Source organism: Sycon ciliatum, chromosome 4, assembly GCF_964019385.1.
Source record: "Sycon ciliatum chromosome 4, ocSycCili1.1, whole genome shotgun sequence".
NCBI classification, from domain to species: domain Eukaryota; kingdom Metazoa; phylum Porifera; class Calcarea; order Leucosolenida; family Sycettidae; genus Sycon; species Sycon ciliatum.
In genome coordinates, this window is record NC_088646.1 from 4,585,074 (window position 1) to 4,597,567 (window position 12,494).

A 12,494-nucleotide genomic window follows, 5' to 3' on the forward strand; every position below is an offset into this window, starting at 1 on the left:
CATCAGATACTCTGTCCACGCAGACAATTTACTCGGCATGTCTTTTTGCGTCTGGGTGATGTGTACAAGGTTCATGACTGATTGTACATTTGCATGCTGAGAAACTACTCAGGAATGGTTTTCTCACAGATGCCTTTGCATATGGGGAGGGAGAAACTGGAAATTGGAACTCTAAACGGTGGCATAGTGTTGTACTTGACATGGGCTCACTCGCTCGCACAGTGTTGCACTTGACATGGGCTCACTCGCTCGCACAACAACCTACCTCCGTGCCGATTAGTATCTCGATGAATGGCAGCACATTCGATGACTGCATCCATTCGACGTGCATTCGCCACCCTTGACGGTATAACATTTCATTGACTATCTCCAATGCAGTTCGTCTGCACTTGGCTACTGACGCAGTGAATACAGCCTTCTTCCTTGCACAAGAAATCCTGATCTTTAGGGCTAGTTCCTCATTGATGTTGAGTACAAGTCTGGTTCCGGTGGTGTCGTCTATGTGCAATATACGAGCAGACAATGCTTTACTGGGTTTGGTCGAGACTTCGTGGCGATCAGTGTGTCGGCCTTCAATCATCCCGACTCTCTCCATCACAATCCTAGTCGCTGTGCGCGCAGCAAGCTGTGTTACTATACAGGGAAGGGTGACAATTCAGCGCAGAACCTCCAATTCGGTATTTGCGAAAATATTGTGGACCATTTCACCGAAGCCAAACGCACTGACTACTGATACATGGTGATTGTTCTCTGCTTTGCCCGAAAAGAGGCTTTATCATTCAACGAACTTCGTTATTTTACAGAGCTCTTGATTCTGCATGGAGTACATGGATGCAGAAGAGCGGCTTCATTCACCTGCAACTGAAATCGAACAACATGCCACCCAATATTCACTGTAGTAACTGAAATGATATGCAACAAAAATCAAAAATTCAATTATTATTTTCAATGGATACGGGAGCTTGTGTTCAAGGCCGCCTCGCGTGTAGTGCTCGACTGGCTCGATCGAGTCGAGGGGGTGCCGTGCCGCCCGCCAGGCGATCACCCCGAGATTGTGCACATGATGTGGTGAACAAGTCGCATGTCAAAACGCATTGAAAAATACGAAAATGTCACAGGTTCGTAGCTAGATCTACCACTAGCACTACCAGAGCTTGGAGCGATTCTGAAGCTTGTTCTTTTTCGCCCAAGCTACGGAAGGGCTTCCAGATCCTGGCAACTACCCTGACTCAGCACGAGTGTCGGACATCAAGACTCAAGTGGAACGCTAGTGCTTCTTTCACCTCCATGCGTCCATTTCCATACAAACAAGAGAAGCCTTCGATCGATCGTCTGTTCACCATTGTAGATCTACGTACCAGCGATTCAAAAATTTCTTGGAGACAGCCAACGCGCACGATATGATAATAATGTGTGGGTCATTATTATTGTAGGCTCTAGCCGGGGAAATCCCGCTGAAGCCTGAGTATAATCATGATCAGTGAAGTCATTCAAACTCAAAGGCACATGCGATGATGCTCGTACCATGAGGCATGATGCATATGCGCGATGTACGATCGATGTACGAGCTCACTGCGCAAGGGCAGTCCGTGCGCGATATGCGCCTGAGCTCAGAACAGAGCAGGGAGCAGGTATTTTACTACTCCAGGATCCCTGGGGCATGGTAGATCTACATTGTATATCATGCCATGGTACATGGTATTATCATGATATGCAGAGTATGCATGCAGAGCTGCCAGGTAACTGGTTCAAACATTTTGTTGTTGTTTTCACTGGTACATACATGATCGTTTCACATGCTCGATCAGCCGTGGTGGAATGGTCTTCTTTTCTAACAAAATACAGACTCAGTAGTAGGGTGTGTGTTTGAGTAGGGCGTGGGAGCACGTCTCATATTCCTTTCCAGATCATATTAATTTTTTTCATTTTATTCTCGCCCTTTCAACCTTGCAGCTGCTTGGAAGAAATTAAATTAGTATTTGTGAGTGTTCCCCTTTGAAGAATCAGTTATCTCATTTCACCAATTATGGTATGCTCCTGTGGAAAATATGGCTTGGGATATCTTCCCATTGTTCTCTTAGTGAATACGGGTGGCTGCTTCATCACCACGTGAGTATGTGTGACGCTGAGACGCTGTGTACATGTACAAGTCATGTGTTATAAACTGGTGTTACGTGAATCTCTCCAGTGTACACTATTAGTATTCCCAAGAGTTATGTGCTCCTGCCATTACGCGTACCAGGAAATGTAAGATTTCAGGCAAATGCCACAAGATACATGCGGCACAGATCTAGGCCATCACCAGTTGCGCGTTTACGTTTATACTCCCGTGCACGACATCTTTACGATGTTCACGTGAATGGATTCGTGGGCATGTGGTCATGAACTCACTTCCGGATAAGACGACACCATGTCTTTGAAAAAGACAACATGTACTAGATGAGGCGGCTCGACATTCTCTTTCCTGCTGCAAACACCTGCAACTACTTTCCATTGCGGGAATGAACGTTCACAGGGTGCCGGTTATGTGCAGGCATTTCCATTATCCTTACTCTCGGGACGCCTCGCAAGTGTACCAGGAATGTGGCGGTTCAGGTATGCTCGATGCAAACCAGAATGCTGAATACTTCAGAGCTCGAGCTCGGCAGAGGAATCGGAGACGACATGGTACTGTACAAATATCCGCGAAAACTCGCAAACCACCTTCACTGCTTTGAAGAAGAGGAGAACGATGCGGAACGACGGACTCAATACTGCGCTGAATGCCGGGCAAACGTTGCACCTGTTAGACTCTGTCGTTGTCTGTATTGTAGCCCCATTCAGTCTATAAAGACTATACTACGCACACGGTTTTAGCCAGGGGAGGGTCGGAGGACGCAGCAACGGGCCACCATCCTAAGTGGGATATAGTATCATATACAGTGAAATCTCAGTTCAACATACCGCCAATTGCCATAATAACCGGAATTCTTCCGCAGTGGTACTGTGTATCCGAGGTCATAATATCATATGAGAGAGCTTGGAAGCTCAGGGCCCTACGCTATGCCTTTTTGCCTTGATGACCCTGACAAAAAAAGCACACGGATGTTAAGTTTTTCCTTTTTTTAGACATAACCTGGGATTCGAACCCGCATGCCCTGCATGCATCCCCCGATACATTTCGCATACATACTAATTCTTCCAAGTTGCTTCACGTTATGATCTTGCATTTGAAAGCCCTATTTGAATATGCATTGTGGCCAGCCGTCTTTGATGGCACGGTACGGTACGGGACATGTACGGTCGAGGGTAATACGACACCGTCTACCGCCTTGATGACCTAGGCAAAAAAAGCATAGGGATGTTATAATTTTTTCAATTCTATTTTTTAGGCATAACCTGGGATTCGAACAAGCACTATCGCCCTGCATGCATTCCCCCATACACTTCGCATTCATACTCATTCTTCCAAGTTGCTTCACGTTATGATCTTGCGTTTGAAAGCCCTATTTGAATATTGCGGCCAGCTGTATGTGGCCAGCTGTGTTTGATGGTACGGTACGGTACGGGACAGATACGGGATAGCGCCAGGCGTGACACAAACACACAAACAAACAAACACCAAATTAAAGCTGTGTGGACCCTGGCGCCAGACGTTACTGAAGTAACGTCTTCTGCATAGCTATGGGAATAATATATAATAATATATAATGGTCTTGTATAAAAGCCGCACTTAAATAGAAGCCGCCCTCGAATAGAGGCCGCAATTTTGGGCCCATCAAATCACACATAAGCCTGGTTTTAGTGTTGACATACATAGAAATACCTGTCTTGTATAGAAGCCTGTCTCATATAGAAGCCTGCAAAATTTCACCAAGAAAGTCATAGAAGCCGCGGCTTTTATACAAGACTCTACGGTATGTAGTCTGTTCAGGATTAGTACCTTGCATTCCAGAGTATCCTGTTTTAATCTTCTGCTCAGGCTCTCCTCTCCTGCAGGCCGCTCCTAGCTAACGTTAGAACTCGGAAGCACCTATATTTAGCATGTGGATGTAGAGGATTAGTAAAAATCGGCGAAGTTCAAATGAAGGTTGGAGGTAGAAGGATAATATGTCTGGCACCTTTCTAATTTTTTGAGAAACTGTGACTGAAAGCTGGTATACCAAAGGGGATGGTGGAGCTCCTTGTCGTCACTTGATTGCCATACTGTTTCCGTTTTGCCGAGCGTCGCCGCACCATGTCATAGAAGACGAATGCGCGTATTGTGCATGCTACTGTGATTGATGTGTAGACCGCACACACAATGTCACCATGATGTCATTCGTAAACCTTGAAATGGGTGTTTTCAACAAGAGTACAAGTCATGTACATGTGGGTTAAATGCCCCCCCCTCCCAGAGTCAAAAGGCCACTTTCAAATTGTATTTGTTAAAATAAGACATGAAACTGCAGTATAAGGTACCTCCAGGAGCCGGAACAGTCTATACTTGTACTCAATAGCCCAGTTTCTGTAGCCGAGGTCAAGTACTGTAAGAGTTGAAAAATGTGACGAGTCTAAAGTTTAATGATTTCCAAAATTCCCACTTATCGGGCACAAAGTTTAACGACCCTGCCACCACACACCTGTCTTCTATTTCTCTAGTACAGAGGAGAGAAGGAATAACATAGGTGTAACATTCTTAGAGTTTTATATAATATGTCCCGTTAGAGATTCAACTCTTACAGTAGCTGGTATGGTATAACGCAGGGGCCTCCGACGTAGTACTTTTTTCTCACCCCGCAGTGTGTTTTATCACTCTCTTAGTATTGACTGAATTTGACTCCCATTGATTTTCACCATACCTAAGCAGTCAAATATTCGTGATAAATCTAATATTGACCGCGTGCTCAGTCAATGTTAGATACATATGGCAGCTCCGGCCCTTTGTGTACTGTTCCAGTGCGATATCTTCATACATTAGATCGTATTGATCATTTAGCTCACGGCTATATAATATACCATTGGGTGGGCTTCTCAGAAATGCTGTCTACTTTCTGACTGATCAAGTCCAAAAACCGAAAATGAATCCGGAGCTTTCATATTTAGAAAAAAACTGCGAAAATGTCGTGCAATGTAACTTAGGCGGTGTTTACATGAAGCGTTTCAACCCGGGTTGAGTTCGACCCGGGTCAGATTTCAACCCGCCATGTGCATAAAATGAATTGCGCGTTTACATGACGCATTGCGCTTGACCCGGGTTGAAATTTCGCCCCGGGTTGATTTCAACCCTCCCCCCCCCCCCAAGGGGAGGGTTGAAATCAACCCGGGTCAAGAAAATCGTACGAACGCACTTCTGTGCGTATCTCGCGCCAGGTTTGAACGGCACTGCAGACACAAATTTCGCGCAAACGGATTCACGTGACCATACAGGACTGTAGAAGTGGACTTTTGGCGGCATATCAGTATTTGACCCGGGTCAACTGTCTTCATGTAAACGCTCACCTCTTTTGTCTATCGTACAGACTTTCAACCCGGGCTGAACTCGACCCGGGTTGAAATTTCTCATGTAAACACAGCCTTAGCCCTGCAATCGGAATCGAAAATTCAAGGAGATCATTTTTCCGCCTACTTTTCATGAAAACTGTATGGTTTGTTTTCGCTGAGCGCAGCCCTTGAAAAATGTGGCCTAAAAAAAGTTAAACAACTCAGGACTGGTATGATAAGAATTGGCCGTTGAAATTCTGTTCTTAAGCTGACACTGTGATGCTATTCTGTTTCCTGTTTCCAGGTATTTGATTGCGGCTTACTCCGGTCATGTGTCATTTGAGTTCCCATACATAAGGTATGTGTGGGTGGGTGCATGAATGGGTTGTGAGACAGCACTGCAGTGCCTCGGTGATTTCTCCCGTTTTGTCCTTGTATGTGGCTTGCTGGGTTGCTAACTCTTGATTTAAAAGTTAATATTGTTGCACTGTTTTGACCGCCTCTCTCTCTCTCTCTCTCTCTCTCTCTCTCTCTCTCTCTCTCTCTCTCTCTCTCTCTCTCTCTCTCTCTCTCTCTCTCTCTCTCTCTCTCTCCCTCCCTCTCTCCATGCACGTGTGTATGTGCTGGACCATGCATGGGCTGCTGCAGTGACACGGGCTCAGATCCACCAGAGAGCTGCATATTCACGTTCTTCCTCAGCATCGGTGCATTTCTCGGTATGTATTTCAGATATGCACGTAGGCTGGGCGTCTGTCCCGGTATCAATATCTATGGACCTGGAAACTTACCAGCAGCTTTTTATAATCATGATTGCGGCACCCAGGCTGAATCTTGCTGATGCCTTAAAGGTGGCAAAGAGCCCTGCGCTACCGTAAACCTGTTATGTAATTTGAGGACGCAGAACATGATGGAGGCACAGTCCTTGACGGGCAAGGTAGCTGGTAAACCGTTACATGTGACACACCGTCAGCAAACTATCTGTACTTGTTTGCCTGTCGTGCAAAAATAAATCAAAGGTGCTGGGCACACAAACAATGTATTAGCAGGTGTAGAACGTCAAGAGAAATAATTGTGCCAAATCGTACTTGGAGCATGTGATGTGAGTTTTCGCCGTCGGAGACCATGTATGCAGAGTTGCACACTCTTTGGGAGCTTATTTACTCTTGCTGATGTACATGTATGTAGTACATGTGGAATAGAATGTTACAATGCTGGCTAGTAAAACTTTGCCTTCATGAATACTGTACCAAGCGTCATGTGTGTCAAGTGTGTGAGTATTCATAGTGCCAGGATCATGCAGTGCCCCCTGCTGTTTTGCTGATGAGGGTGGATTGCTTTGGTCAGCGTCATCAAAGTTGCTCGGGTTAGAATGTCTTACAGGCGTAAATCGTTGAATTTGGCACTGGGTCTCTCCTACTTCTGTTGATGCAGCCGCGGCTATTATATTCATACGCTATCGGCACGTAGCAGACTATAACCGTGAAGATGTAAACAAAGTGTTGAGGATCAACAAAGCTGCCTTTTACATTGGCATGGTGTCTCCTTTGGGCATGCTGCTTGTGGCAAGCTTCCAGGTAAGATGTGCATACCACGCGCTGGCAGGTTCTATATTGGTTATTTTAATTTTGTGTGAGGGGTGGGGGAGTTCTATTGGACACTCTTTGCTCTGTAAATCATTTAAAAACAGACATACTTGGCATAGAAAACGTTGTTCAGTCTGAGTGAGGTGAATTTGGCAATGCGCGTGTTGCCGATTCCGTGCTTCAGGTGACTTTAGTGTAGAGTGTGTTTGCCGTGAGGGAATGGCGTCGTGTCAGGTTGGGCGATGCCAAGAGCACGTAACCCAGTCCATGGGTGCTGTACACTTTTTGTGCTGCATGTGCTGTCGCGGACATTGAACTCCATTGAGAAGTCAAGCGGCCACTGGGGCATTGGCCTTGGAGCCGCGAGCACTGCTGGTCCATTGTGTACAGTGTGTGCGTGAACTACAGTGCGTGTACGCGCTAAAAGCAGTAAGGGCGCCGGCCCCGGTCATCCCATCGGATTTCAATGTCCACGGACCGCGACAGTATGTTGCTTTAGCGAGTAACCCAGTACCCATGGCAGGACATACAGTTACCGTGTGCTTTTGCATTGCTGCTAGCAGTAGTCATCGATGGTTTGCGGTATCCTTGGCGTGTGCGCTGGCGTTTGGAGAGCCTGTGGCTTCATACCCTGGACGCTTGGCCTATGTATTTCTTGCGCCTGAGGTTTAGTACATGTAATCGCAAACTACATGTACTCGTGGTGTGATAGCCTCATCTCAAGATGCACTGCTATTTACCGGTAACAAAAATGCCTCGATTTCTAAATTCCTCAACTCAACTGTTTCGATTCTCATTTGCTTGTTTTCTGATCCAGAATGTAAACGTCCTATCAGTGCATATCCTGGGTGCAGGCGGTGCCTTTTTCGGTGGCTGCATCTACGCATGGTTGCAGACACTGATCACGTACAGGATGCACACCAGCACGTCGCTCATGCTGGATGCACGCTTCCTGCTGAGTCTCTTCTCTTCGGTGTCTTTGATCATCGGTATCCTCACTCTGCAATGTTGTGTGCACTCCAGTACCAGAGTTGATACACTATAGTGTACAGTGTACCTAAGATCACCGATTACATTTTGTACATGTTTGTGTCGAGACAAAAAAGAACCAAAAACAAACAAAAAAACAGTCTTTGCAAAGAAAAGAATTGATTTTAGTCTCTCAAACATCTGGCCCGTACATCTACGTGTAGTGTCTGGCAGTTTCTTGTGTTGGCAATGCCATTCCATTACCTTCGCATGCTTCCTCTCACCCACGCAGTGCTCGCATGCTGGAGTCAGCTGGCCCACTGCATTGATACATAATATTCTAAATGAGAGCTTCCTTAGCTATGGTGTGGCTTGGTGCACAGCGGCAACCTATGCTGAGATTGCGCTGCTGGAACTGCATGGAAAGTTCAACTCCAATGAGGCACTGCACTGGAATACGAAGAATGGGGTAAGTGCATCAATTTGTTTGTAGTGCAGGTCATCAGTTTTTTTCTTTTCTATGTACAATCCAGTGCATGAAGAAGACATAAACAACTGTGCATTCAGAATAGTACATCCCGTCATTGCAATCCGTCCCTTATGTTGTTTGACATTAGTCAAATAAATACATGTACTGCCGGTCAAAACTGATGTCCGGCATGCAGATCATAGCGATGCAGCGCAAGACTGCAGTCACCCATCCTTGAATTTATCGAATGTGATATAGCGGTATTAAATTGCCGCTTTTTCCATACTCATGCGGAGCTGTCAAGGTTTACAATGTAGTAACTGGTATGTACTCTTCACTGCATTCTTAGTCTTATTGGTGATCACCTTCCCCAGTTTGTTGTCACTTTTCTGTCCTATGAACTCTGGAGGGCAGGGGAGGGGGGGGGGGGGGATGTAGAAAGAACGTTTGCAATTACGCTTGTGGTTCATGATGCGGTGAGCGTGTGTAGTCATTTAGACTTTTTTTCTTTAAAAACTACTGCGGCTGACTCAGTCAGCACAGCAGTCTTTGTTGCCAGTGGCTAGTGACTCTGAAAATAAGATGAAGATGTGTAACTGTATTCTGATTCATGTCAGCACAGCAGCCTTTGTTGCCACTGGCTGGTGACTGAAAATAAGATGAAGATACAGTCAGACCTCGCTTATCCGGTCCTCCTTTATCCGGATCCCTCGCCATCCGGAAGAAAATAGCTGGTTACGGATTTACAACATACGCATTGCATCCAACATAACCGGTGTTCGGTTATCCGGTTCCCTCGCCTATCCGGATATTTTTGTGGAAAACGGATGTGTGCGGTTATGCGAGGTCTGACTGTACTCTAATTTCAGAAATATTCGGTGCTCAATATTTTCGGTATGAGGGCAAAAGGCCAGGTTAGGTGAACAGAAATTTTAGGTACAGAGAAGCAGTTCCCTATTGGATTATGCGTGTTAGTGTTTGTTTGGTGTATTGAAATTTTAGGCACAAAACAGATGCACCGAAAGTACCAAAAATTTGTGAAATTACAGTATGCGACTGTGCTCTGGTTGAGCCACTCATCCGATTACTCTTTTGAAACTTGAAGTTCTGAGCTGTGTCATTTTTGCGCCGCTATCGTGTTTCCTGTGTTGATTGCGCAACACCTGCAGGGTTTCAGGTCACATATAGCTAGTACCATTGGTGAATGGTGTACGGGCCTGGCTTTCCTGCTGTTCTTCCTGACGTACGTCAAGGACTTCTCTCGCTTGACACTCGACGTTCAGCTACGACTTCACCTGGAGGATCCCCTATTGCTGTCCAGCGACGCTCATTTGCGTGACAGCACATCTCCGACTTTGAACAACCCCGATGAGCATGAGCCTCTGCTACACAACAGTACTTCAAGTGGTCGTAACTCGGCAAACTATTTGTCAAACCATAAATCGAACTATATTTAATTCCTGGCAATATCATTACTTTTCACACAAAATATCTGCTTGAGACGAATCCCATACTTGCTGGCTATTCTGCATCATAGAATTGCTTTGCATCCTACTTCATTCCACGTGTTTAGAACTTTTTTTACCGCATGTGTTTCTTCATGATATTTTTCACACAAAACCTTTCTCGAACTTGATGGTTGTAGTCATTTCCAAAAAGATATGGTTTTTACTTTTTAGGGGTTTTGTATTTAGCCATAGACCTATAAGACCTAAATATAGTTGGTGCTAATCTTTTTCAATATACGATTCCTCCAACATCTTAAAGTATTCGCATTCAACATATTCGATAATTGCAATCAAAAGGGCTGGCTGATTCCTCCAGTTATTTGCTTCTTTCAAGGCTTCTTCTATCGACACAGACAGTGCATTTCCAAATTCGTTCCTACTGACAAACATTGCTTTGAAATCAGCTATGCTGATGCTTCCTTCCCTTTGCCTTCGGGTTTCTTCTGAAGTACAAGTAGAAGTACCATGTTTTGCAGAAACGTTAATGAGTGTTTTTTTTTACCGGGAGTCGTAGGGATATTGTTTCCAGTGCTGCCAAACCGTCCGATTTTTGAAGGCTCTTCCCAAACCCGGTCCGAAAAAGCAGCCAGCCCCCTATCATGCAGTATTCTGTTCTCGAGGTTCGTGGTTTCTCGTAAAAAATAAATAAACCGTCAGGTGTCAGTACTTTCCTATGCAAAAGTCCTGCATTTTCACTTTTTGAGCAGGGAGCCCTACACATACCCATACGTATGTGTAGGGCTCCCTGCTTTTGAGAGCAACTTAACTGAACATGAGCAGAATAGAAGTTTTATAGAACCCAGGGATGTCCAAGTTGCAACAGGACATCAGACAAGCACTGTTTGTAAGTTACACCAGAGGGTCGTAAAATAAATAAGTTGAATAACATACAACCAGGGAGTCATATTATTAGGGAGGTTTAGTCCCACGTAATCCGTGGGTACTTTACCGTATTACGTGTGTGTACCACGTGATACTCAGTGACCCACGTACAGACGTTTTCTGATTCACGACATAATATACCGTGTATGGAGGCTCACCCACGTTCCGCCAGAACGTGGGTGAAAATCAGAATGGAGCGCATTGTGCGACCTGTGAGGGTGCTCAGCTGAAGAAGTTTCCGAAGCACGAAATCAAAATATTCAATGAGCTTCTAAGCTTCGTTTTTGACCAGGTTTGTGCCTTTCGCTTCATGCTTTTGTTTGTTCCGTGTGACTAAACACAACATTGCAAACGTGGGTCCATTGCAGGAACTTTATGTGTATCACCCACGTTCCCGTATCCGTTACGTGGGACTAAACCTCCCAGAAAAATAAGAACGTCCCAGGCTAACCCCTTGGAAACAACGTTCTTGGGCGCGCGACTACTGTATTATAAAAGTATGTTACAACTCCCTTGCTGGAGTCTGCAAGTCTGGAATACTGGCTCAGCAAGTCACTTAGTCACATGCGTTGTCACTTTTGCATGAATGGGATAATACCGGTACTAGTATTCAGGTTTCTAAAATGACGCTGGTGTTACAATGTGTATGAAGGGTGATCAAGTGCATGCTGCCCTACAATTGTAGGCTGACTGTACGCAAGAGTATGCCATGTTAGATTCTTGCTGCACAAGTAAAACAAAATACTAGTAGTAGTACTGAAAAACATAAATTTAAAATTGTTTTCATACTCAGATTGATTCGATGACGCTCGCGCGCAACCCGCAATGACATCATTGGTCATTGCCATTGGTTGCCTTGCTTCTCCAAATCCCAGCAGCGGTAAAGGAGTCAGGATTCAACACTCTACTGTATTGTATAAAGCAGTGGATTAGGTCGTGCCAGGACTGCAATACTCTCAGTCTCTGGTGTGTAAGTAATTAGTTTGTAAACCAAAGTACATGTACAAAAAAATTAATACTAAAAAAGTCTTTGATCGAGAGGAGGACGGTCCCGGACCTAGACTGGGAGGTCGAGGGGGCGCTAGCGCTGGAGACTGAAATGGAAATGGAATGGATTACCACAAATGACAAAAAAGGAAAAAAATGCATTGGCCGGGAATCGAACCCGGGCCCCCCGCGTGGCAGGCGAGGATTCTACCACTGAACCACCAATGCTTGGATAACAAACCAATCACGTGTTCTTTATATGAAACGATTTCGGCTCCCTCACTCCTCAGCACGCCGATGATCCTTGTTATGTCAACCGTCCTTGACCGAGGAGAGCGCTATGTAACAGTATCACGAGCTAGCTGCTGTGGCCTGCATACTCTCTGCACGCGTAGACCTACCACCTGGCCAGCTACAAAATGTACTACATAATTAGCTGGTACTGCCTGGTGATGACATGGTATCATGGTTATCAAGGCAACGTTGTTCTGGGAAGCCTTGTTTTCTGTAGGGCTGTTCGAGTACATGCCAGTTGTCACCCAACGAGTTGTGGCAAATGCCAAGCCTTCCAGTTCCAATGCTGCAGAGTGCAGTGCAGGCAGCAGCAGACCAACACAGGCAACAGACTCAGTCGACAGACTCAGTCAGTCAACA

At 45.4% G+C, this 12,494-nt stretch overlaps 2 protein-coding genes and 1 non-coding gene across 3 annotated transcripts in view; 1 reads left to right on the plus strand and 2 right to left on the minus strand.

Moving 5' to 3' along the window:
- Positions 1-968, minus strand: part of LOC135814025 (uncharacterized) — a 51,575-nt gene extending 50,607 nt beyond the window's left edge. The window contains exon 1 of the mRNA XM_065327069.1: positions 266-968. Coding sequence (XP_065183141.1) covers positions 266-595 — 330 coding nt within the window. The 5' untranslated portion in view covers positions 596-968. The remainder of the gene's footprint in view (positions 1-265) is intronic.
- Positions 969-1,715: 747 nt separating this feature from the next.
- On the plus strand, positions 1,716-10,456 carry LOC135814029 (DNA damage-regulated autophagy modulator protein 2-like). Its single transcript, XM_065327075.1, has 7 exons — positions 1,716-2,109; positions 5,747-5,800; positions 6,091-6,158; positions 6,874-7,016; positions 7,843-8,014; positions 8,378-8,463; positions 9,633-10,456. The coding sequence occupies exons 1-7, from the start codon at positions 2,027-2,029 to the stop codon at positions 9,918-9,920; spliced, it is 894 nt and encodes a 297-aa protein (XP_065183147.1). The 5' UTR covers positions 1,716-2,026; the 3' UTR covers positions 9,921-10,456.
- Positions 10,457-11,997: 1,541 nt separating this feature from the next.
- Trnag-gcc (transfer RNA glycine (anticodon GCC)) lies at positions 11,998-12,068 on the minus strand. Its single transcript has one exon. It is a non-coding gene; the product is annotated as a tRNA-Gly (tRNA).
- Between the last annotated feature and the right edge of the window lie 426 nt (positions 12,069-12,494).

Bases quoted from the DNA above. Each gene is read 5' to 3' on its own strand.
- LOC135814029 (XM_065327075.1), top strand. From the start codon at position 2,027: ATGGTATGCTCCTGTGGAAAATATGGCTTGGGATATCTTCCCATTGTT. The intron at 5,801-6,090 runs GTATGTGTGGGT...GGGCTGCTGCAG, and splicing joins TTTGAGTTCCCATACATAAG to TGACACGGGCTCAGATCCAC. The intron at 7,017-7,842 runs GTAAGATGTGCA...TTTCTGATCCAG, and splicing joins TGCTTGTGGCAAGCTTCCAG to AATGTAAACGTCCTATCAGT.